The sequence below is a fragment of the Saccopteryx bilineata genome, chromosome 1 (genome assembly GCF_036850765.1).
Source record: "Saccopteryx bilineata isolate mSacBil1 chromosome 1, mSacBil1_pri_phased_curated, whole genome shotgun sequence".
Lineage (NCBI taxonomy): Eukaryota > Metazoa > Chordata > Mammalia > Chiroptera > Emballonuridae > Saccopteryx > Saccopteryx bilineata.
The window spans coordinates 51,956,439-51,982,409 of record NC_089490.1 but is presented as its reverse complement, the minus strand read 5'-3'; the positions used below and the strand labels follow the sequence as shown (position 1 = coordinate 51,982,409).

General features: G+C 35.2%; 1 protein-coding gene across 2 annotated transcripts in view; it reads left to right on the top strand.

Moving 5' to 3' along the window:
- Positions 1–25,971, top strand: part of PHIP (pleckstrin homology domain interacting protein) — a 163,228-nt gene that overhangs the window by 123,803 nt on the left and 13,454 nt on the right. For both annotated transcript variants that reach the window (XM_066253951.1, XM_066253944.1), the window contains exons 22-34: positions 1,931–2,007; positions 5,074–5,305; positions 8,111–8,230; positions 10,944–11,051; positions 12,091–12,215; positions 12,346–12,428; positions 15,290–15,401; positions 15,586–15,647; positions 18,022–18,177; positions 20,156–20,276; positions 23,295–23,420; positions 24,980–25,049; positions 25,631–25,681. In XM_066253951.1, the coding sequence (XP_066110048.1) occupies positions 1,931–2,007; positions 5,074–5,305; positions 8,111–8,230; positions 10,944–11,051; positions 12,091–12,215; positions 12,346–12,428; positions 15,290–15,401; positions 15,586–15,647; positions 18,022–18,177; positions 20,156–20,276; positions 23,295–23,420; positions 24,980–25,049; positions 25,631–25,681 (1,443 nt within the window). The remainder of the gene's footprint in view (positions 1–1,930; positions 2,008–5,073; positions 5,306–8,110; positions 8,231–10,943; positions 11,052–12,090; positions 12,216–12,345; positions 12,429–15,289; positions 15,402–15,585; positions 15,648–18,021; positions 18,178–20,155; positions 20,277–23,294; positions 23,421–24,979; positions 25,050–25,630; positions 25,682–25,971) is intronic.

The window sequence follows — 25,971 nt, the reverse complement described above, 5'->3', positions numbered from 1 at the left end:
AAAGTATTTCTTATGTATAAATATTTCCATAAATATAATTTTTCCTACTAAATTAACTATTCTTTCAGCAAAGGTAATCAGTTTGTAAGCACAAATTAATCTTATTCAGCACCTACAACAGTCTCCCCTCTCTCACTCTCTTACTCCCTCCCCACAGTTAGGTCAAAGACTCTATGATTGACTACTGTACATTTTTAAAGCTTTGTTGTATTTTATAATGTCATACATGTATGAAATTCTCTGACTATATTTTCTATTGACAGGGTAGTTTAACTCAAACTGATAGTATTCTAACCATAATTTAAAAGTTAGTGTCTGGTGGCTTTAGGTCTTAGTATGGCCGGGTCAAAATGATATGTCCAGTCTGGTAAAAAGACCAAATTTACTAATTACATAAACTTGACATATGACAATTTAGATATGCATACAAAACATAACATACATGTAGATGAATTATTTACCTTAAAATGTTTATTTTTAGAAGACCTATAGTATGATTCTTTAAATATTTTTAGAAAATACTTTAAATATGATTTAGCTTATATGAAACAGGTATTTTCAAGTACATTTGTTACATAAGAAAAATTTACTCAATTCTTCGTTTGTTTTCAAACTAATTTATTTATGCTTTACCATCCTTTTAGAGCAGTTAAATAAATTTCTAAAGAAATATATTGAGACCAGAATATTACCTTGGGCACAGTGTATTATTTAATGGGAAAAAAATCCTTGTCTTTTTGGTTCAAATATTTATACTTCCATATAGTGACTATTTTGTATTTAGCAGTGTGTTGTTTCTTTACTCTCCCTCTTTAAAGAAGTAATATACTAAAGGTGGGAGTAATCAGATCATTTGTTTAGATTTTTTTGGTTATATTACAAAGAGATTTAAAAAAACAGTATTTGGGTAGATTTTCATTTTCTATCATTTGGTTAAAATAATACCAGAGCTGAAGTAGTTTTTTCTTTTTTGTAAGCGAAAACTATTTTAAAAATAATAATATAATATAAAAGTTTTTAATTTTAAGCTCCCCAAATTTTAATAAAGGCCCAAGAGGTGAAAATTGATTTTCCATGTCAGTTATAGAATTTGATGTCCAATCTAGAAGATAAGTTGTGGCATGAGGCTTCTGAAAAACAACAAGCAGAATACAGTACAGGATGGGGCAGAAGTAGGTTTAAGTTGTGAGCACTTGAAACAGAGGTCATTCTTATATTATTATTTATATTGTTTTATTTTCCATATGAACAACTGTAAACCTACTTTTGCCTCACCCTGTATGTTATCTAAGAGGTTACCCTAAATCCAATAGTAGTTAAGTAGTATATATCTTTAGATAAATTTAAGTTTGAACATATTTAATAATTACTAAATACATTGAATAACTTTTTATATAAAAAATATATATAAGGCCTACATTTTTCAACTAGTATTCAGGTTTTAATTTATTAATATATTTACTTATTTTTCTTTTCCAAGTGAGAGGAGGGGAGATCGAAACAGACTCCTGCATGTACCCCGACTGGGATCCACCCGGCAACCCCCATCTGTGGCCATGCTTGCAACTGAGCTTTTTTTAACACCTGAGGTGGAGGCTCCACAGAGCCATCCTCAGTGCTCCGGGCCAATGTGCTCTAAGCAGTCCTACCATGGCTGAGGGAGGGGGAGAGAGAACAGGGAGAAGGGGAAAGGGTGGAGAAGCAGGTGGTTGAGATGGTTGTTTCTCCTCTGTACCCTGACTGGGAATTGAACCCAGGATAGCTACATGCCAGGCTGACATTCTACCACTGAGCCTACTGGCCAGGGCCAGGTTTTAATTTAAATATTCTAATTTGATTGGTAACATTAGATAATACTAATATTTTCTGCAATCACAGAATGCTACTTTATGAAATTGCATAATAAAAATATATGTCCAATCTATCATAGGAAGGTGAAGTTGTTGCTGTCAGTGGTGGAACCTCTGAAGAAGAAGAAAGAGCATGGCACAGTGATGGCAGTTCTAGGTAATTTGATGAATTTTTATTTCTCCAAATGTAATATAAACTCTTTAAAAAGCTGAAGGTTTTTTCTTACCAGTAACATTTTTTTTAAGTTTCTTTAAATTAAAAGTTGCTTCTCCTCCAGAGATTTTTTTGTAGTTGTCCAAAAATTGGGTTTTTTTTTATGTTTTCTTTAGTAGGAAAAAAAAAATTGGTTATTGCAACAAGATCTGTAAAATGATGCTTTTAACTTTATCTTCCTTTTTGTTTTTTTTATTGTTACATGTTGTTATTTTAACAGTGAAGTATAAGTTAGCTTCATTGCTGGTTTTGAGAAATATTTGAGCATTAAATTATGAAAGTAATGAGACCATGGATTTGTTGAATGCTATTAATATTTTTTCTAGCAATGAGAATAAACTTTCTTTTTTTTATGTTTTTTTATTTTATTTTATTTTTTATTATTTTAATTTTTTAGGTGAGGGGGGGAGATGGACTCCTGAATGTGCTGTGACCAGGATCTACCCAGCAATCCCATCAGGGACTGATGCTTGAATACCCAGCTATTTTTTACCTCTGAGGCTGGTGTGCTCCATTTGGTGCTATCTTTAGCACCTGGGGCCACACTGGAAATAATTGACCCACTGGCTGTGGGAAGGGAAGAGAGAGAAAAGGAGGAGAGATGAGGTGTGGGGGAGAAGCACATGGTCGCTTCTGTGTGCCCTGACCAGGAGTCGAACCTGGGATGTCCATATGCCAGGCCACAGCTCTATCCACTGAGCAACCAGCTAGGGTCTCTTTTTCCTGTTATCCCCCTCCCATTTGACCATGTAAGTGAGGAGTTTTTCAGCTCCTTATACTAGCACTTCACATCATTACTACAGGGCTGATGTTCTTGACTGACCTTGTACAAAGGCCTTAGTAGCGAGGAGGAGTATAAGCCTTTGGAAATGGTAATTATGGTTAATGCCTTGTACTTACTTTCTGGGAATAGTAGCTTGTAAAATAAAATTATTGAAGAAACCATGAGGTGAGGGTGTAAGAATTCCTTATATCATTGTTAGAATCTAGGGCTTTCTTATTTTCACAACAGTCATTTCCAGTAATAGTGTGCAAGTGCCCACGGTTACATCTGGTAGTTTTCTGCATTTGAAACAGGGCAATGAATAAAAACCTTTTTCGGCTTTAGCAGTTGCGGGCAGTGTTGTAAAAAAACATGGGTTATCTGGCTTATAGTTAGGTCTATGCTGGCAGGAGAAGATTTTCTAGGAGAGCTGAGTGCTCCAGAGGGTAGCACCCGTCAGGTGCTATTTGCAGGGACCATGGCTGGAATAAGTGTGATTAAATGCTCTTAAGTGAATACAGTCTATTCTTGGATAGATGTTCTGTAGATTCATTCCTATGCATCCAGAATAGTGTCTGAAATTTTTTAAATTTAAGTTCTCTAAAATTATTTAAAATTTTAAAATGAAGTCATGAAATTATACTAGAAATCTAGTTATTTGAATTTTGGTGATTATTCTTGGGGAAATAATAGCTAAATGCCTATAAAATACATTGGGCCAAGGGCAGAGGTGGTGGTAGTGGAATAAAACTGCAGAAAATTCTGTCTTTTTAGGACTTACAAGGAATTTTCTTAGAAGAGTGAAGTATGTACATCAGTAAGTCTGGGCAAGTAATTATTGATTTTAATATAGTATAATTTAGACTTAAGGCATTTATATTTGCAAAACTGTAAAATCGAGTAATATTTTCATGTACTAAAATTGAAACAAACAAAGGTAACTGGATTAATTATTTTGCAACATCAGTTAAGTAATTAGGTCTGTTAAAGATAAACTGAAAAGAAATGGCAAACATAGTTGGTAGTGAGTGATACATAAAATAATAAGGCCTGGAGTTTTCTGAATCATGGTATGCTTTGAAGAATAAGATATATGGAAATGCTAAGTATATTTTACAAGCATGGCCTTCCCACTGGGCAAGAATACATGTGACCCTGCCAGTTCAATATTCAACGTCTATGAGAGCATTGGATTTCTCCATATCAAGAGCTCTCATCTCTCAGAAAAAGAATATCTGTACCTCCTCTTCTCATTCTTGATTACTCCTGTGGTATTCAGGTATATCTTTCTACCATTGCTAGAATTGAGGAAGATGACTCTGTTTCTTATTTTTGTATGCCCCACAATACTTTGAACATAAGGAGCATTCATAAACTGGCCCTGTCCGGCTGGCTTAGTGGATAGAGCATCGGCCCTGCGTGCGGACATCCCCAGTTCAGTCTCTGTTCAGGGCACACATGAGAAATGACCATCTGCTTTTCTTCACCTCCCCCCTTCTTTCCCTCTTACAGCCTGTGACTCTGTTGGTTCGAGTATCGGCCTAGGGTGCTGAAGATAGCTTGGTTGGTTCAATCGTTGGCCTTAGATTGGGGTTGCTGGGTGGATCCTGATCGAGGCAGATGCAGGAAACTGTCTCTTTACCTCCCTTCCTCTCACTTAAAAAAAAAAAAAAAAAAACAGGAGAAGAAGAGGAAGCACTCATAAATCAATTTTTGACTAAAATCTTAGAAGGCACATAAATTTGTTTCAGTTAAAACTGACCTTATTTATCTTAAATTTTCTTTTAGATATTTGAGTAAGATAGGCCCACAGAGTTTTAAGAAACTGTTTAGAGCATGATGAGTTGAAGGGAAATATTTTTAGTTCATTAATATATATTATTCAGTCATTTCTCTTTATTATAATCTTATGAATATTTATAAAACAAAGTCTTTGTTAGTGAGAGAGAAAGACAGAAAGGAAGGGAGAGTTATGAGAAGCATCAACTCATAGTTGTGTCACTTTAGTTGTTCATACATGCCTTGATTGGGGTACTCCAGCTGAGCCAGTGACCCCTCGCTCAAGCTAGTTACCTTGGGCTTCAAGCCAGTGACCCCGCACTCAAGCTAATGACCTTGGGGTTTTGAACCTGAGTCCTCAGTATCCCTGGTCTATGCTCTATCCACTGTGCCACCACCTGGTCAGGCAAACAAAGTCTTAATGTATATTTTGTGTATATACTTAATTTTTTTTCCTTCTTTTCTAGTGACTACTCCAGTGATTATTCTGACTGGACAGCAGATGCCGGAATTAATCTACAGCCACCAAAGAAAATTCCTAAGCATAAAACCAAGAAAGCAGAAAGCAGTTCAGATGAAGAAGAAGAATCTGAAAAACAGAAGCAAAAGCAGATTAAAAAGGAAAGGAAGAAAGTAAATGAAGAAAAGGATGGACCAATATCACCAAAGAAAAAGAAGCCCAAAGAAAGAAAACAGAAGGTTGATTTTTTTTTTAATATAAATTAATGTTTTCTTAAGAAAACAGAGCACACACTTTAAACGTGAGTTGATGAACGTTAACATTGTTGAGTTATACCAGCAAATAGTAATAGAAAACAACTTGGAAGTATACAGTCGTAAAAAGTACAGCAGGTCCTCCAATAATGCTGTTTCATCCATTGTTCTTTTGCAGTAATGTTGACGTGATGCTATAGGAACTTAACTCTTTATATTAATTATCTCTTGTAAATTGGTTTTGTTATATGTCATTTCGACTTTGTTATAAGTCAGAGAACCTGTTGACAATAGTGAGGACTTACTGTATACTAAAATATACTTAGTTCATTCAAGTTTTAAATGTGAGAGTTTCCTTGTAGAATTAATTATATTATAAATCTGGAGCATTTAGTCTTATAACATAGCAGATATTTTTTGACAACCCAGTGAGATTTATGTATATGTGTATTTTTAAAATAGTGCAACAAACTGTACAGTTTATTAGTCTTTAAAATGCCTTTACCTTTTAACCATCCTTATATTTATTGCTGAAATATATAGAGTGCACAAGGGGAACATCACCTGGAATAAGAACACCAGAACTTGTTATAGTTGAACACAAAGCAGATAGAATCTAAAGTATAGGATACTACTTTTGTAACAGCCTTCATTAATTTATACAGTGTGTGAGGCATAATTAGACAATCCTTAGGTCAGTAGTAGTATTGGTTTGATTACTGTATATTTATAGTATAAATTACTATGTAACTTGAGACAGGTCGGAGAAAGTAAGAGATAAGTATATAGAAATAAGATCTCTCAGCTCTTAAGAAGTTGGAATTCCTTAAAAATAAGAGCTGTTTAACATTACAGTAAATGAAATGCAAGAGGCCATAAAGTGAGTGAAATACAAGGGACATGTTTTCTATTCCCCAAAAAGCTGTAGTTTTTTTTGTTGTTGTTGTTGGTGGTGGTTTTTTAACCACCAACAATGGTTAGAATTAAATATAATTGTTGTTTGTAGAATTAAATACTAGGGAGACCTTAAAGGGTTTCTGTCCCCAGAGAGTTTTGTCATTTTTAAGAATGCATTTGTTTTAAGTGTTTATTTTATCTGTCTCAGTTAAGCTCTTACTTGTTTCAGCTTCATAATTATGAATTACTTTAATTTGGATTATACCACCTACTATTCTTCTTGTAACCTCCTTTGCTTTGTCTGGGAAGGATTTACCAAGAATAATATGCTTTTGTCCACAGTTTTCTTTCTTGTCAGTGATGATAAATGTATACGGACCCATTATTTTATGTGCTAGATTAGTAATATCAAACTTATTTGGCCATGTATCTGGCTAATAAGATAAAAAAAATATTTTTTAATCTCAAGCCAGTTTTGAACTTTAGAGATTTACACTGTGAGAACAAGATTTATTAGCATAATGATTCTTGGCTATGCCAGAGTCTTAACAGTGTTATTTTGTTGCTAGTTAATAGCCAATTTACCTGGCTTCTTATAGAGTTGTTAGTTATCCAAACCAACAGGATTTTCCTTCTGAGGGGAAATACTTGCTTAGTAAGGAGAGTGCTCCTGATGTGTTTGACAGAGAAACAGGAAGATGTGGTTAATAAATAGGAAAATGGATAATTGACTAGCAGCTGTAGCAAAATTTAGAATCATATACTGTATAAACATTGAACCAAAATATATTTAATCATTACATGAATTTTCTCTGTTTATAAATAATACAAGGTTTCAAAGGCTCTTAGAAGTCCATTTTCCCTAATTTGAAGGTTGTAACACCCAGACCATGATAGTCACTTGTGGATGACCAGCAAAGTTAAAAGGTTTTTCTCAGAGGCCTAGTTTTATATTTATCCACAAAAATTAAAAAGTAAAGGACCTGGCTTAACATTTTGTTTGGAAAAAATCTGAAGAAAAACTTTTTCTTAGAAGCTAATTGTGAGCCAAGATTATAAAGTGGCTACTTTAAAAAGAAGAGAGGAGCCCTGGCCGGCTAGCTCAGTGGTAGAGTGTCAGCCCAGCATGTGGAGGACCAGGGTTTGATTCCCAGCCAGGGCACACAGGAGAGGCTCCCATCTAATTCTCCATCCTTCCCCCTCTTGTTTCTCTCTGTCTGTCCCTTCTCCTCCTGCAGCCAAGGCTCCATTGGAGCAAAGTTGGCCCGAGTGCTAAGGATGGCTCCACAGCCTCCGCCTCAGGCGCTAGAATGGCTCTGGTTGGAGCATCGCCCCCCTATTGGGCATGCCGGGTGGATCATGGTCAGGCATATGTGGGAGTCTCTCTGTCTCCCTGCTTCTGACTTTAGAAAAATACAAAAAATAAAAAGGGGAGAGGATTATTTTTGGCCTATGTAGAAAAATTATACCCAGCCATGGAAACAGCTTTCTGTGTCCTGTACTAATCAACCCATTCTTTAGTTGTTACTAACACAGTGTTACTAGAAGTTAAAAACAAAACCCTTAAATATACTTTGCTTTGTTACAAAGAAAGTTTATAAAACTGATAGCATTTTGAGCAGATGAGAGACTACCTACACTCAGCTTATACTTTGGTATATGTGGGACTATCTTGTCACTTAGTTTTGTTGTGAATGTTGTCTGTAGGGTTTTGGCTTATCTAGTTTTTTTTTGTTTTTTTTATGCAATGATTTGGAGAGATTGAATACTATACAGCCATCTTTCCAGAGTAGATTTTTGATAGCTAAAGAATATATATTGTACCAATTTTAAAAGACAGATTGTAGATGAGTGCTTTTATGATCTTACTACTTTAAATGTTTTAAACCTTAGAGGTTGGCTGTAGGAGAACTAACGGAAAATGGATTGACATTAGAAGAATGGTTGCCTTCAACATGGATTACAGATACTCTTCCCCGAAGGTGTCCATTTGTACCACAGATGGGTGATGAGGTACTTTTAAACTTTTAAAAACATCTTTTATTTCTTTCAAATAACTAAACATTTTTATAGCCCTCGAAACAGAACTTTAGAAGATTTCAGTGGTTTCATAAAGTATGTCATTCTGGATGTTTGTAGCTATGTTTGAAAAATACAGAAATGAGGGAAACAATCTTTTTTTGAAGCTGCTATTAATATTGCAATTGCAAATTAAGTATAGACCTGAAATTTTTCGGCATTTAAAAAACTATTTTTTAATAATAGGTCTTTATTGCCAATTTTTCTTTTATAAATTAAATATACTTTTCTTAGCTTAAGACTTAAATGTGTATAGCATATTAAAGGAAAATGTAATTTGCCTGACCAGACAGTGGTACAGTGGATAGAGTGTTGACCTAGGATGCTGAGGAACCGAGCTTGAAACCCTGAAGTTGCTGGCTTGAGCATGGGATCATTGACATGACCCTATGTTCACCAGCTTGAGCCCAAAGGTCACTGGCTTGAGCAAGGGGTCACTGGCTCACCTGGAGCCCCTTGGTCAAGGAACATATGAGAAAGCAATCAATGAAGAACTGAAGTGCTACAATAACAAATTTGATGCTTCTCATTTCTCTCCCTTTCTATCTGTCCCTCTCTTGATCAATCACTTTTGCCAAAAAAAAAAAAAAAAAGGCAAAGAAATTCAGCACTTTGCTTTCATTTAATTTTATTTCATAAGTGTTTCATTTAAATACTTACAATTTTCCTTTTTTGTTTTGTATTTTTCTGAAGTTGGAAATGGGGAGGCAGTCAGACAGACTCCCGCATGTGCCTGACCGGGATCCACCCGGCACACCCACCAGGGGACGATGCTCTGCCCATCTGGGGCGTCACTGTTGCAACCAGAGCCATTCTAGCGTCTGAGGCAGAGGCCACAGAGCCATCCTCAGCTTCTGGGCCAACTTTGCTCCAATGGAGCCTTGGCTGTGAGAGGGGAAGAGAGAGACAGAGAGGAAGGAGAGGTGGGGTAGAGAAGCAGATGGGCGCTTCTCCTGTGTGCCCTGGCCAGGAATCAAACCCGGGACTCCTGCACACCAGGCCAATGCTCTACCACTGAGCCAACCGGCCAGGGCCTAAATACTTACAGGTTTCATAACTTATTTCTCTGAACTGTAAAAATTTTATTATATTAGAAAAAGAAATATTTTATTTTGGGCCCTGGCTGGTTAGTTCAATGGATGGAGGATTGACCTGGTGTGAGGACATCCCAGATTTGATCCCTGGTCAGGGCACATAGGAGAAGCAACCATCTGCTTCTCTTTCCCTCCCTCTCCTCTTCCTCTCTTTCTCTCTTGCAGCCAGTCGCAAGGTTGCTCGAGCATTGGCCCTAGGTGCTGATGATAGCTTGGTTGGGCCTCAAGTGTTGAGGATAGCTCAGTTAATTCAGACATCAGCCCTAGACTGGGTTGCGGGGATATCCCTATTGGGGCACATGCAGGATCTGTCTCTCTATTCCCCCCCCCCCCCACTTAAAAAAAGAAATACCTTATTTTTAAGAAAATGTGATTGGCTGCCATTTGACTATACAGTTTTGGGCTATGAAATGAAAATGTAAGATCTTAGGTCAGTATTTCCCACTCAGGGGTTCATATCTCCTTACTTTATGCATAATGTTAAGAGACGGGGTTAGCTGGTGTCCAGTAGCCGAGAAGTAAGAAATCAGGAATTAATACTGGCTTCTTGAGCCAAGCACACTAATCACATATAGAAAGTGGCAGGTGGTGGTTTACAATAAAAGAAGGAAAACAAAAACTTTATAATGCAAAAGTAACTAACAGTCTGAAGTAATTCATGTAGAGATTCTATTTGCCTAAGAAGTCTTGAAGAGCCGAACATTACTGCATTGTTGTCATTAATACAATGATAGATCCTAAGAGATCCTGCTGAATCAAGAAAATGCTTGATTATATTTTATTTAATATATTATTTCAAGATGGTCAGAAAGCGTGTAGTTGCTTATTGAATAATTTTCTTTCAGAAATTAGTCTTTTTCATTGTTAGCGCCTAAATAGGTAAGTCCTCATTTATCAGCGCCATTCCTTCATATTAAGTTTCAGAAAACTGAATAATGATATCAATGAATATAATGAAGGTATGCAGAATAATGAATGTCCCAAAATGTTACTAAAAATTTAATAACATTAAAAAAATTTTAATACTGTTTTTTTTAACAAGCTCTGTGTTTTAGTAATGGGAAGAATACTTGTATCAAATCACTGTGTTTAAATACCAGTTCTTCAGGATGGTAGTAAGGAGTCATTCAAATTTGACCTTTGTAAAATCAACATATTAGATGCTTTGCTGTTTTAATAAGGATAAAATATATGAGAGGATACATTTTTCACTTTCAGGTTCTGCATATGTATAAACTGCTTGCTACAAAAGGAAGGGAACAATAAACTAATCATGATGCCCTACTTACTCTGTTATATAAAATAGCTTAACTCATTTTAAATCCAAAACTAAAGTGGTGAAACCAAGAAACAACCGTTCTTAAACCTCTTAGTCTATAACTAAAATGTTATTTTGAAAACTTTAGTTATGATTGACAGAAAAACTTGAGGTAAGAAGGAAAAAAATTAAAATATTTCAAGACTTTTAGTTCAAAGGATGTTAAATTCTTGCATATTGGTTAAAGGAAACACATTCAAATTATAAAATTGTGACTATATTTATTACTTTATAGGTTTATTATTTCCGACAAGGACATGAAGCATATGTTGAAATGGCCCGGAAAAATAAAATTTATAGTATCAATCCTAAAAAACAGCCATGGCATAAAATGGAATTACGGGTATGGTGTTTATTATTTAATAAATCAAAAATATATAATTATGGAATACAGAGAAAATTATAGTTAATAGTTTTAGTACAAGAAACTGTATTATGAAAATACCTTTTTTAACTGAAGCAATCTTAAGTAGAGGGTGTTAACATAAGAAACACAAGAGTGGTTCTGGCCGATTAGCTCAACGGTAGAGCATCGGCCCCGTGTGGAAATCCCAGTGTTGATTCCTGGTTAGGACACACAGGAGAAGTGACTATCTGCTTCTCCACCCCCCTTCCCTCTTTCTCTCCCTCCTCCTTCTCTTCCTCTCTCCCTCCTTCCTTCCTCCCTTGCCTCTCCTCCCCTTTCCTTCCCTCTCCTACCATCTCCTCCCTCTTCTCCCTCTCTTCCCTCTCCTCCCCCTTTTCCCCTCCTACAGCCATGGCTCAAATGGTTCTAGTAGTTTGGACCCAGGCAGTGGGGAGGCTCCATGGCCTCACTTCAAGTACTGAAATAGCTTGATTGCCAAGCAACAAAGCAGTGGCTCCAGCTGAGCAAAGCATTGCCCTATAGGGGGCTTGCTAGGTGGATTCCGGTCAGGGTGTATGTGGGAGTCTGTCTCCCTGCCTCTCACTTAATAAAAAAGAAATAAAGTAAAATAAACACAAAGTTGACTGAATTTGTATACTCCGGTAGTTTAAAAGTTGGATACAAGACATAGTGAAAATTAGACATTAACATCTAAGGTAAACTCCATATTTGTAAATTTGGTAAATATTTCTAGATTTATCAGTAGTAGTTCAAAATTACTTAGAGGTCTAGACATCTGAGTGTTAGAAAACTCTTATTTCAGTAAAGTTTTTTTTTTCTTTACTGTTTAAAATTGAAATTTGCATACTATATAATACACAGATCTTAAGTATATACCTCAATGAATTTTGACATATACACAGAGTAGTTACCTAGATTAAGATTGAAATGAAGAAATGCTTTCTCAGTTATGTTTAGCAGTGTATTTTATTTATTTTGTGAAGAAGTTGGTTTCTTATTTTCTCTATCTTCCTAGGAACAAGAACTGATGAAAATAGTTGGCATAAAGTATGAAGTGGGATTGCCTACCCTTTGCTGCCTTAAACTTGCTTTTCTAGATCCTGATACTGGTAAACTAACTGGTGGATCATTTACCATGAAGTAAGAACTGTTGAAAGAGACAATGGTTTTTTAGTATTTTAGATTGTTTTTCAAGATTCAGATAAATTTGAACTTCTCTTAGATATTTTTAGGTATGTGACCTAATCAGTTTATTTCTGTTTGTAATTAGATACCATGATATGCCTGATGTTATAGATTTCCTAGTCTTGAGACAACAGTTTGATGACGCAAAATACAGGCGGTGGAATATAGGTGGGTGAATTTAGACGTCATAGGCGTTTGTTTAGTCTTATAAGTGACAATATTTTTCATGATGTAGGAAAAGATAATCAGAAATTGTCTTGCCATTTCTGGGAATATTGATAGCAAAATACAGTATTGTGTCAGGTATTTTTTAAGTTTTTTTTTTTAAGAATGAAAATACATTAGTTGATGCTGAAATTCTATGCAATACATTTGTTAACTGTTACCAGATTGTTTATAGTTATTTCTTTAGCTATTTTATGTGTTGACTTAAATTTTTATCCAAAAATATTAATATTTCAAAATTAAAGCAAAAGAAGTATTGTTCAAAATGTCTAATAATTTTTAGTGGGACTAAAGCTAAACTGACGTTTTTTGTTTGCTTAACTCTGTTATGATCTTTAAAAATTAATATTGTAATCAAAACTCAAATTTTAAAATCCTTAAGTTTCCAGGCATTTAAGGTGCATTAATTTATGTACAAATGACTGTGCTGTTCATTAGAGTATTTCTTTAAAATTTTATTTTTTTATTTTTTATTTAGTGAGAAGAGGGGAGGCAGAAACAGACTCCCTCATGGGCCCCAACCGAGATCCACCCGGCAAGCCCACTAGGGGGCGATGCTCTGCCCATTTGGGGCCCTTGCTCTGTTGCAACCAGTGCCATTTTTTTTAGCACCTGAGGCAGAGGCCATGGAGTCATCATCAGTGCCCCAGGCCAACTTGCTCTAACATGGCTGCAGGAGGGGAGGAGGTGGAAGGAGGAAGAAGGAAGGAGGGAAGAGGGAGAGAGAGAGGAGGGGGGGGGGGGGCGATGCTCTACCACTGAGCCAACCAGCCAGGGCCTTTTAAAAATTTTTGAATGGCCACTCTTTGTCATCTTGATAGGGAGTTGTGTGTACACACACACACACACACACACACATCATCATGTGGTTTGGAAAGGGACATTAATTGATATATCACTCCATCTCTACTCCAGTGCCATTTAGGCATGATGATTTGTCTTGTTTGGGCTTAGTAAACTTAGAAATTTACATGTATTCTTTAAAAAGAAAAATTTGGAAAATACAGGTTACCAAGATTGAGATCATGGGAGAAAAAAATTATGTATCATTTCTCTAGAAGTTTTGAAAGATGTGTTCCACAAAATAAGGTAGTAAACAAAGATAAAGGAGAGTGTTTTATAGTTTGAGCTTTTAGAGAATGTGGGAAGACAAGTATAAATGCAAAGAAAACTATTAAAGACAAGGAAACAATTATACAAAATCATGAAAGTAATTGTGTGCAAGTTGGCTTAGTAGCAAACAGTATTTACATAGTCATGGTAAAGGAAAACTGAATATGGATTAGATAAAATACACATACCTTTTAATATACAGTTGTATGTCTAGAGGTCAGTACTTAACATCTAAAATTGATGAGTGAAGAAATAGCTCTATACTCATTATTTGGAAATTTGTAGATAAATTCAGGAAGAAATAGTTAAACTTTTTTATTGGTTTTGATTATAATTTTATGCATTTAATTTTTAAAAATTATGTGCATCTGTTACTTGATACAATAAATTTTATTTTTTTTAAGGAATGCATCTGCCAATAAATTGTAGAACAAATATTTATGTCCACAAATATTCCAGAAATGGGCTGATAACAACTAAGCGAAGAAATATGGCAAGCATTGGAGAAATCAAAGAGATATTTCAAATGGATGTACATCAGAATTTTTTCATTTGGATCTTATAGGCCCCTACCCCACCCCAGTTTTAGAGATTAATATCTCTTCTAAAGTTAGTACTTCTTGGTCATTTATTTCTGAAGATAACAATAGTGGTGACCCTTTGTCCACAAAGGATATGTTTCAAGACCTCCCAGTGGATGCTTGAAACTGTAGATAGTATGGGACTTTATATATACTTTTTTCCTGTACACACATACTATGATAAAGATTAATTTATAAATTAGACATAGTAAGAAATTAACAACAATACATAATAAAATAGAACAATTAAACAACACACTAATAAAAGTGAATGTGCTCTCTATCCCGGCACCAGTGTGTGTGTGTGTGTGTGTGTGTGTGTGTGTGCGCATGCGCACATGTGCAAGCCAACTACTATCGACACTAACGTGGGTAGTGTTTACAGTTTACAGTGTAAATATAGAAGAGAAAGGGATGATTCACCTCCCAAGCAGTAAGGCATGGGATGTCACAAGGTTTTATGCTACTCAGAAAGGGCATACAATTTAAAACTTAAGAGATTAAATTTTTAACTCATTTTTTATATTTTTTCTGGTAAAAAATTAGAACTTAAATACTCACTTGTTCAATCACATGGAAAATGTATTTGACCTCAAATCTTTCAGACACTAACCTATGCTCTTCAGGAGAAAAGTCAGTGAGTATAATGAAAGCCAAGGGAAGGGGTAAATGTGGCAAAAGGAAGAGTGGTTGATAGTTGTCATATGACAGAGAGAGAACCTGAACTTACTATAATATTCGGGGAAAAGTAGTTTCTGTAGCATGACAATAGCTGAATGCAATTGGATAAGGAAGGAAAAAGACTCAAATAGTGAGTTTATTTTACAAAGTTTCTTTTTTATTTTGTATTTATAGGAAAGGGAAAGTATTTGTGTGAGTATTAAAGGTTAAGGATAATTGAGATGAAGGAAGGAAGTTTGGATTTTTGTTTGCTTTGGTTTTGTTTTTAGGCTGGAGTCTTGATTGTTGAAGAATGTAGGTCACTTTTTAGGTATAACTTCTGGAATCCTACAGGTAGTGTAAGTATCTTAAAGTTATACTTTGGGAAAAAGGAGCAACAGCAGCAGCTTTACATTTCAGAGTAATGAGATGGCTTTTATTCTTGTCCAGGGGACCGTTTCAGATCAGTCATAGATGATGCCTGGTGGTTTGGAACAATTGAAAGCCAGGAACCTCTTCAACCTGAATACCCTGATAGTTTGTTTCAGTGCTATAACGTTTGGTAAGGAAGTATTTGGTGTATTCTTGTCCAGCCTGACTTGCTTCGAATGTTTTTCCTATCTATTAGTAAAGTGATAGAGATACTTCTTGTAAACACTGAAGCAATTATTTTTATGATTTGATTTTGTTTAAAAATGCATTACAGTATTTAGATTTTTTAATAACAGCATTTTTCTTCCTTTAAGCTGGGATAATGGTGATACTGAAAAGATGAGTCCTTGGGATATGGAGCTTATACCTAATAATGGTAAGTGTATGTTAGTCTTTTTGTATGTATATTATGGAATAATTTCTTAAATAAGAAATCTGATTTGCTAACTTGGTATTGCATAGGGTTGTTAGGAAGATTAATTAGAAAATATTCATTCATAAATATTTATTGCACATTAACCTTTGACCTGGATTTTAGAGGCATAGCAGTGAACACAAGATAGACATGATCCTTGCCCATTGGAATTTATAGTCTTAACAGGGAAGATTTAAATTAATTGGTTACAGCAAAATATGAAGTTGTTTATATAATTATTATCTACTCCTAGAAAGGTGAACGCTTACGAGAAAAGATATTTTTATAACTCTAACAGAATACTTAGGTTAAAACTTTTGAGTGAGACACAGCATAGCTCTGCCATCTTGGCAAGTTCCTTAAAGTCTCAAAACCAGATTCTTAGGATTAAGCCTTTGAAATTATGTAAACTAATTCTGTATTGTTTGATTTTTTTTTTATTGTTTGATTTTTTAAGAAAAATATTACTTTTACTATCAGATAAGGTAAGGATTTTAAAAAACAAAAGGAAACAATTTGCTTGTGACATAGTAGAAATAACCATTTTTAAGTAGTCATGCTGCTATTGTTCAGCACTAGTTTTTTCTAGATATTATCACTTTAAAAATTTAATTCCAGGTTGTGGATTGGATCCTGGGTAGGGCACATACAAGAATCAGCCAGTGAGTGCATAACTAAATGGAAATAAGTGGAACGAGTTGATGCTTCGCTTCTCCTCTCTCTCTCTCTCTCTCTCTCTCTCTCTCTTTATCTCTTAAGTCTCCCTCTTTCTTCCTCTGCCTTTCTATCTCTTTTTCAAATCAGTGGAAAAGTAAAAGCAAATTTTAATATCAATAGAGTATTTTCATCTCACTGCTAGATTAGAGCTATTTAAACCTTTAAAGTATCTTATTCAACTTAAAACCACATTACATGGCTTATATTCTGTTTTTATTTTTCTTGTTTAAAAGTTTAAGCTTGAAGTCATATGTCACTATTATGAATATGAGAGAAATGAAGATAATTTTTTGTGATGCCTGGCATATTTCTGAATTTGTGGAATTAAATTACTATTTGTTTCCTACCTAAATATATCTATCTGTATGTGGAGGGGTTGAACTTTGTTTCTTATTATCTATTTGGATACATATATATAATGCATCCATTAAGTTTAATTGCATTTTATGAGGAGGAAAATTTTGTACACAAATACACAGTAGCATGTTACCTAACTTGTGGTGAAGCAGTGGGTAAAGCATTGACCTAGAGCACTGAGGTTGCCAAATTGTTCGAACCCCTGGGCTTGCCCAGTCAAGGCACATACAGGAAGCAACTACTATGAGTTGGTGCTTTCTATTTCTTCCTTTCTCCCCCTTCTTTCTCTCTCTCTCTGTCTCCACCCTCCTTTCTTTTCCCCTAAAAATCAAATAAAATCTTTAAAAAAAAAATTAGTGGCGCCTGACCAGGCAGTGGTACAGTGCATAGAGCTTTGGACTGGGACACAGAGGTCCCAGATATGAAACTTCGAGGTTGCCGGCTTGAGTGCAGGGTCGCTGGCTTGAGCAAGGGGTTACTCGCTCTGTTGTAGCCCCATGGTCAAGGCATATATGAGAAAGCAATCAATGAACAACTAAGATGCCGCAACAAAGAATTGATGCTTCTCTCCATTCTTTCTATACCTATCTATCTGTTCCCCTCTCTGTCCCTGTCAACACCACAAAAAAAACCCCCCAAAAAAACAAAAAACAACTTGGCTAGTTTAAAGAAAAAGTTACTTGGCAGATTTGTAGATTTATGTCATAACTAACCCCTAACGATTCATTCTCATAAAGATTCAGTTAAAGATTTTCACATACAGAAAGCATACCTTCATCATTTAAGAGCAGTAAGCATAAGTATTACCCATCAGTATTCATAATTCTCTCTGTTCCTTTGTTTTAAAAAATTTAGACGTTTGAAGTATTATAGAAAATACCACTTTAGTTCAAAAGTGGTACCTTGTGTATGTTTTAACAAAGTATATGGACATTGAATTATGAAATGATTAGAAACCATTTATACTTATATCATTTTATAGAAATACTCTACTTCTGTAACTGGTGAAAGCAAGTTTTGGTAAGGTAAAAAAATTTGGGAATTGTTTTTATAATTTTAAGTAATTATGATGTTTTGAAAATAATTTGTTTCATTGACCCTTGAAACATACTTTTCTTTAATGAAAATAAAGAATATATTTACCAAATCTTTATAAAATTATAATTTAATTTTATGACATCTACTCTACTTTCTAAAGATCACCTAAATATTAGGAAATTACTACATATTTTCACAAAATATGCATTTCTTTCTATTTCAGCTGTATTTCCTGAAGAATTAGGTACCAGTGTTCCTTTAACTGATGTCGAATGCAGATCATTGATATATAAACCACTTGATGGAGAATGGGGTTCCAGTCCCAGGGATGAAGAATGTGAAAGAATTGTTGCAGGAATAAACCAGTTGATGACACTAGGTAAATGATAATAGTAGCATATCTGTCCAGAAAAAGCTGGCAGAAACCAAAGGGAAGGAAAAATATGTACTATAATTCAAACAAAATATTCTTTCATATCATTAAGTCAGTGGCTTTCAAACATTTCTAAGTGGAATTAAAAAAAATTAGTTCTTCCATTGGAGTCAGGTATCTAAAACAGTTATAAATAGGGTTGCTCTAGTTGAATTTAGAATGAGGGCTCCCAGCAATGCCGGGGGTGCTTCTGAACAATCCGCTTCCTCCAGAATCCAATTTCAAAACCTTTATATGTTCAAGCTGGTACGATGTAAATTGGGAGAGAATGGCTGAAAGCTGAATTTTTCCCTAGCCTTGAATACATATACTATACAAGAGAATATTTGTAAGGGGAGGAGAGAAATGGTGTATGACTTGCTTTGCCTCATTTAGAGAAAAACAATGATCACAGTTTATCTGAAGTACCTCTAAACTAGTGTGATGCCTTGTAGCAACCACCTCTTTCAGTAAGGAAACAGTTTCAAAGAGTCTAGGGAGCCATGTACATGAATAGGAAGAGCTAAAGACACAGGAGACACATATTGGACAATACTTTCTTCTAAAGTATTTTATAAAATGTGTCTCATAAATATACACAGCTCACAAAAATTAGGGGATATCATACCACTTCATATTCATTTTGAAATATCCTCTAATTTTTGTGAGCAGTATATCTTAAGTAATTATTGGTCCTGGCTGGTTGGCTCAGTGGAGAGAGTGTTGGCCTGGTGTACGGACATCCCAGGTTCAGTCCTCAATCAGGGCACACATGAAACAGGACCATCTGCTTCTCTTTCTTTCTCCCCCTTATCTCTTCTCCTCACAACCATTGGCTCTACTGGTTTGAGCATTGGTCCCAGGTGCTGAGGATAGCTCGGTTAATTTGAGCATTGGCCCCAGATGGGGCACATGTGGGAGTCATATCCCCTCCACTCACCAAAAAAAAATAATAATTATAGTAATATTTTAGGATATGAAGTTGTCATACTGTGTAAATGAGTGAAAAAAAAGAAAATGAAGAGTGACTTTAGTTTCTAGATTTTTATCAGTTTATTATGTGCCATTGGGTCAGTAACTTTGAGTCAAAGACTTCTGGATCTGTTTTTTCTGCTTGCCTAATATTTCACAGTTTTATGTGATAAGCTTAGAGAAAGTCAAAGGTTTCAACATTTGAATGCAATGTATTATAGTGTTACTGATAGAATTACTGTCAAAAACATAGTCAGGCATGGCCAGGTTTTAATCAGAGGCATGTTTGTATTCTTTTTTTTTTTTTTTTTTTTTTTTTTTAATTTTTCTGAAGCTGGAAACAGGGAGAGACAGTCAGACAGACTCCCGCATGCGCCCGACCGGGATCCACCCGGCACGCCCACCAGGGGCGAGGCTCTGCCCACCAGGGGGCGATGCTCTGCCCATCCTGGGCGTCGCCATGTTGCGACCAGAGCCACTCTAGCGCCTGAGGCAGAGGCCACAGAGCCATCCCCAGCGCCCGGGCCATCTTTGCTCCAATGGAGCCTTGGCTGCGGGAGGGGAAGAGAGAGACAGAGAGGAAAGCGCGGCGGAGGAGTGGAGAAGCAAATGGGCGCCTCTCCTGTGTGCCCTGGCCGGGAATCGAACCTGGGTCCTCCGCACGCTAGGCCGACGCTCTACCGCTGAGCCAACCGGCCAGGGCCCATGTTTGTATTCTTAATAAGTCAGATATGTATTATATTTTTTCTTCTAAGCAGTCTATGAATAACAAATATTTCTAGAATTTTGCAGTGTAAATGTATACATAATAAAAAACAAGACTTTTACTAGGTTAGCCAAACTGTTTTCTGTGAAAAGACAATGGAAGACTAATGGTTATGTGGATCGAAACTTAAGTCTTAATTCAAGAATTGTCAATGAAGTACAATTGACAATACAAAAATTATAAACGTATTTGTCTCATTTGTTTTAGATATTGCTTCACCATTTGTGGCCCCTGTGGATCTGCAAGCCTATCCCATGTATTGCACTGTCGTGGCATATCCGACAGATTTAAGTACAATTAAACAGAGACTGGAAAACAGGTTTTACAGGTTAGAACTGTTTGCTGTGACCACTACCAACAGAAAGCTAAATTATCCTTTCACCCATTTCTTTATCTCCTACAGTAGTATTTCTTAAACTTTTATGTACATAAAAATCACCTGGGGATTTTGTTAAAATGCAGAATCTGGTTGCATAGGTTTAGCATAATACCTGAGACTGCATTTCTAAAAAGTTACTAGCATTGTTGCTGGCACTGGTCTTGTGGACTACCCTTAGAATACGATTCCTAGATACAGATTTTCCTAATGGCTAATACAGGCTGCTGCTCGCTATCTTCTTATTGTATTTTATAAAGCAAGCCAAAGTATTTCATTTTCTTCAGGATATCAAATTGATTTCTTCAGGATATCAAATTGAAATATTTTTTATTTTTTATAGAACAATATAAAAATTGTTTTTCCTATATTCAGTTTATGAGTGCTTATGAAAAGAAATTAGGAAAACAGGATATTTTTCTCTTTTTTTTTTTTTTTTTTTTTCCATTTTTCTGAAGCTGGAAACAGGGAGAGACAGTCAGACAGACTCCCGCATGCGCCCGACCGGGATCCACCCGGCACGCCCACCAGGGGCGGTGCTCTGCCCACCAGGGGGCGATGCTCTGCCCATCCTGGGCGTCGCCATGTTGCGACCAGAGCCACTCTAGCGCCTGGGGCAGAGGCCACAGAGCCATCCCCAGCGCCCGGGCCATCTTTGCTCCAATGGAGCCTTGGCTGCAGGAGGGGACGAGAGAGACAGAGAGGAAAGCGCGGCGGAGGGGTGGAGAAGCAAATGGGCGCTTCTCCTGTGTGCCCTGGCCGGGAATCGAACCCGGGTCCTCCGCACGCTAGGCCGACGCTCTACCGCTGAGCCAACCGGCCAGGGCAAAACAGGATATTTTTCATAGGTATAGGTCAGCTTGATATATACCTAGAACTTTTTTAAGACACAATTTTAATTTATATGCATCATCATCTTTTAACAGTTTCTCTAGTTAACAATTTCAATAACTATTAAGTTCTAATCTCAGACAGGCTTTATAGGTTTATTCCTTAAAATATCTTGTCAAAAAGTGAGTTTAAGTCTAGTTTTTACATATTGAAGTTATATTTGAACATTTCTTCTTTTTTTAATGACTTTTGCTAAACAGGCTAACATTGCATTAAAACTTTGTATGTTCAATTTTATATTACTGTAGTTCTTTACATTTTAATTTATTGAACTTAGGAAAGTTCTTATTCATATTTTATATTCATATTTTTCTAAATAAAATTAGTGCCTTCCATTCTTTTTGCTATTTTAAGTATAAATCTGATTTGGTTCTTTGCTATCAGGACCCTGAAAACACTTTATTCCTTACTGATGAGAGTAGGGTTTCTCAGTAAAATCATTACTGGCATTTGGGGCTGTCCTCTATCCTTTAGGTGCCAAAAGCAGCCCTAGTTCTAAAACCAAAAACGTTTCCAGACATTGCCAAATGGCCAGAATCACCCCTCATTAAGAACCACCGGAATAAGAAAACTAAGATATTAGACTGTGGGTCCTGACAATTTTTCTGGTCTTGTTAGGTGGTTCTGCTGTTGCTTCATTGATATTTGTCAGAAGCATAGAGGAGGAAATCACTGATACTATGCTCCCAGCTATTTTACCCTTGCAGCACACTTCTTTAAATCTTTTTCAACTCTGTCAGAAGTTTTAACAGAATAAATGGAGAGGAAATTATTAACTCGATCCTTCTTTCTCCTAGACCCCTGTCCTTTTAAACCTTGGGAGTTATATCTAGTGCTTCAGGGATGGAAAAAAATACATGGAGGGTAACAGAAAGGATTATTCTTACACCACAGTTTTTGGACTTCAGCTAGAAAGATAAAGTTATGATATCTCCCACTGTTGTAAATATACTTTTCCATAGAAATACTGCTGCATATGATAATTGCTAAGGTACATTACAGCAATAAGATTTTTTACCTTAGCCTAGTTTCATAACCAATTTAAGAAAAATCTTTTGGGATACAATTCTTACATAAATTAGGAACTGCTTACTTTTCTGATAATGGTTACAAACCCAGGTTATGTTCTTATTTTATACAATGGTGCTTCCAAGTGTTGTTTCACTGTTTCAAGCTTTTTTGCTTCTCCTTTACCGATTGGCCTCAGACTTCTTAACAGTTTCTGGTTTTCCTCTTTGCTACTACTTTTTTGAACTGTCAGTTTGCCCTGCTGTTGATTAATATAATGTCTTATTTTACATGCAGTTTTCTATAGGGTATCCTGAAGATGCTTGTGGTTCTGTTATTAAAATGAGCCTTATGAATATTATTTTAAATGCACAGAAGTATTTCTGTACCCAGAATTACCAATTTTTATAATTTTATATAATTGTATTCTTATTTATGCATCAATAAGATTTTATGAGTGTTTCTTTCTTCATTTTAAGTAGGACCACATACTGGATAATATTTTAGAAATCGTCTTTGGATTTTTCTTTTACAACACCAACATTTATTCTAATATTGGTAATTCAGTATTAAAAAATAATTTTTATTTACTTATCTTTCTGGTAAACTAACATAGTTACCTTGGTTTTATATTTTTATATCTCATAGGCAGGCTGTCAGCTTGTCATTTTTACATGCCATTTAATTACCAGTAATATAATTAGATTAAAATTGCTTCCTTTTTACATAAATAACAGATATGCTTATTGTCAAAAACGATACTATGACAGGAATATGTAAAGTTAAAAGTAAAAACTATTTTCTTCTGCTATTCTCCCTTTACACTGTCTCTCTCCCTGAGAAACACCTGTTTATGGTCTAATCCAGACATTCTGTGCAGATCCATAATGTTGCCTCACTTTTCTTCCCTTACACAAAAGGTTATAATTTTTTTAAAATAAAGTTTTAAGGTGTGAGTTTTTTACTTGATTTAAGACTAATTTGAATAGTCACAATATCTTGGTTTTAAATTTTGTGCCTGTATTTCTAAATATAATGAAGTTAATACTTCTGTGTTTTGTTTGTTTAAAGGAGGGTTTCTTCCCTAATGTGGGAAGTTCGATATATAGAGCATAATACACGAACATTTAATGAACCTGGAAGCCCTATTGTAAAATCTGCTAAGTTTGTGACTGATCTTCTTCTACATTTTATAAAGTGAGTTGTTTTTCCACACTAAATTATAAGTGTAATAATTAATGACAGTATTGTAACATGTCAAATGTAAAATACAATCATTTTTATATACACAATATGAAGTGCTGTGCTATACACATAGCTCCACTCAGAATATGAAGCATATAATGTCTGTCAGAGTAGCATTTAGTTCGTTGGCTAATATTAATTATAGACTCTTAAGAGTTATGTTCTACAGTTTACATAAGCAAACAGATATCCTTTTCTAAATCCAGTTGTTGGACGATGATGATAATAAGCATTTATTTAACATGTAATGTTTTACTAAAACTGTTCTTCTAAGCCAAATAATCTTACATGTGGGAGAGATTATTTGTAATTTATAGTTAAGGAAACTGAGTCTTTTAGAGATTAACTTGTTTGATTTTCATAGTGAATGAACATCTGCTATTTGATTTGAGAATCTTTCATTTTAACATTATATAGTGCCTCTATCAAGTTTATAAACAAGTATTTAAGGAGTCCTGCAGGAGAGTAAATTTAACTTGGAAGATGATTCTTCTTTAAAGTCACATTTACTTCCTCATTCATTGATTCCCATAACTGTAATGTTTTTAAGGCAGCTGCACTTTTATTTCCTTGTCTTATGGATTTTTTGTAATCATAGAATGAATTGAGCCTTCTAAATTGAAGCTGGAGGAATGAATCATATTAAGGTTCTTTATATTAGATAATTATTTCTTGTTAAGAAGACACAATGTATTTCATAATTTAAATATTCAGCTGCTATCAGCGTTGTTTTTACATTAAGGAATTACTGAGGCTTTTTTGAACCTCTCCAGCTTTATTCTCTTTATTCTCTTTATTCTCTTACACAACATAATAATAGGGTCCCTTTCCCTGGCATTAGTTTATTTTTTTTGCTATGGAATGCAGGTCATTACAACATAAAAACTAGAGAAAATTAGTAAGATAAACTTTATGCCCTTTCTCTACCTTTTTCTCTAAAGAATCTATTGCCTTGCAAGATGTTTAGGGGCTATTGTTGTAATGCTTTTGCTTCTTTTCAGTAAAACTGATAATCAAGAGTTTGTTATCCTCAGAGGTCTCTTTATAAAACCTGGTAAAAATAGCTTGTAATATTTTATCTACAAAGTTTTTAGTTTAATTTTATGTGTTATCTGTATACTGCAGAAATAAACATTATCAGGGCTGAGAGTTATAATGTCAAGAGATAACTAAGGGCAAAATTTTAGGGACTTAAGAATGAAAGAAAGAAGGAATTGGAAGATAGATATATAAGTTTCCCCTTGTATACTGAGTAATGAAACAAGGCATCCCAGGCACAGCAATGACCTAAGCAAAACCTGTAGGTAGGTCAAAATTGAATTGGGTTTGGTACAATGAAGTAGGCTATAGAAGAGGCTCCATGTAAGGTGAGGGGCATGGTCAGAGGTGGCATCAACTTATGAGAGAAGCCTCCAGCTTTAGGTTTTATTTTAAAACTGGGCTCTAGTAACAGATTTAAAGGAAAACAATGTCATGAATATCTCATATGCTAACATTTCCTTGTTATTTAGGGATCAGACTTGCTATAACTTAATTCCACTCTACAATTCAATGAAGAAGAAAGTTTTGTCTGACTCTGAGGTATTTAATATTTTATAATTATCACATTGGTCTAGTCTTACTCTGTATAAAAAAAGGAAACATACACTTAGTTTTCCGATAAATGCTGCTAATGAAAATTTAAAAATTGTTCCATTTGTTTTTTATGATTACAAAGAAAAAATTTTAAAGGTAGGAGTAGGAGGAACTTTTTAGATTTACTAAAGTTTAAAGGAGAAAATTGATATATGGACAACTATAGAGTACAGCTGACACTTGATCAATTTTGGGGTTAAGAATGGTGATCCCTTGAGCACCCCAAAATCAGAGTGTAACTTTAACTCCCCCAAAATTTAATTACTAACAGCCTACTGTTGACCAGAAAAGCCTTACTGATAACATAGTCTATTAACAAATATTATCTATGTTATATGTATTACTCACTGTATTCTTACAATAAAGTAAACTAGAGAAAAGAAAAATGTTCAGGCAATCATAAAAGTATTGAAAAAAATCTGTGTATTAAGTGAATCAGTGCAGTTTAAACCTATGTTGTCAAAGGGTTTGCTGTAATAAATGAGATTTAGAATGTTTAATAAATTTGATAAATTCTTGCTTCAAAGGAAGAAGAGAAAGATGCTGATGTGCCAGGAACTTCTACTCGTAAAAGGAAGGTAATACATTTTTTGTTGTAGCAGAACTACTTGATGTGAATTAAAAGGTATCTGGAGCACTTTTTTTGTTTTGTTTTTTTAAAGATTTTATTTATTCATTTTAGAGAAGGGGGGATAGAGAGGAGGGAGAGGAGCAGGAAGCATCAACTCCCATATGTGCCTTGACTGAGCAAGCCCAGGGTTTCGAACCGGCGACCTCAGCATTCCAGGTGATGCTTTATCCACTGCGCCACCACAAGTCAGGCACTTGTTTTGTTTTTAAAGACAGATTTTTACTTCCAAATAAGTTC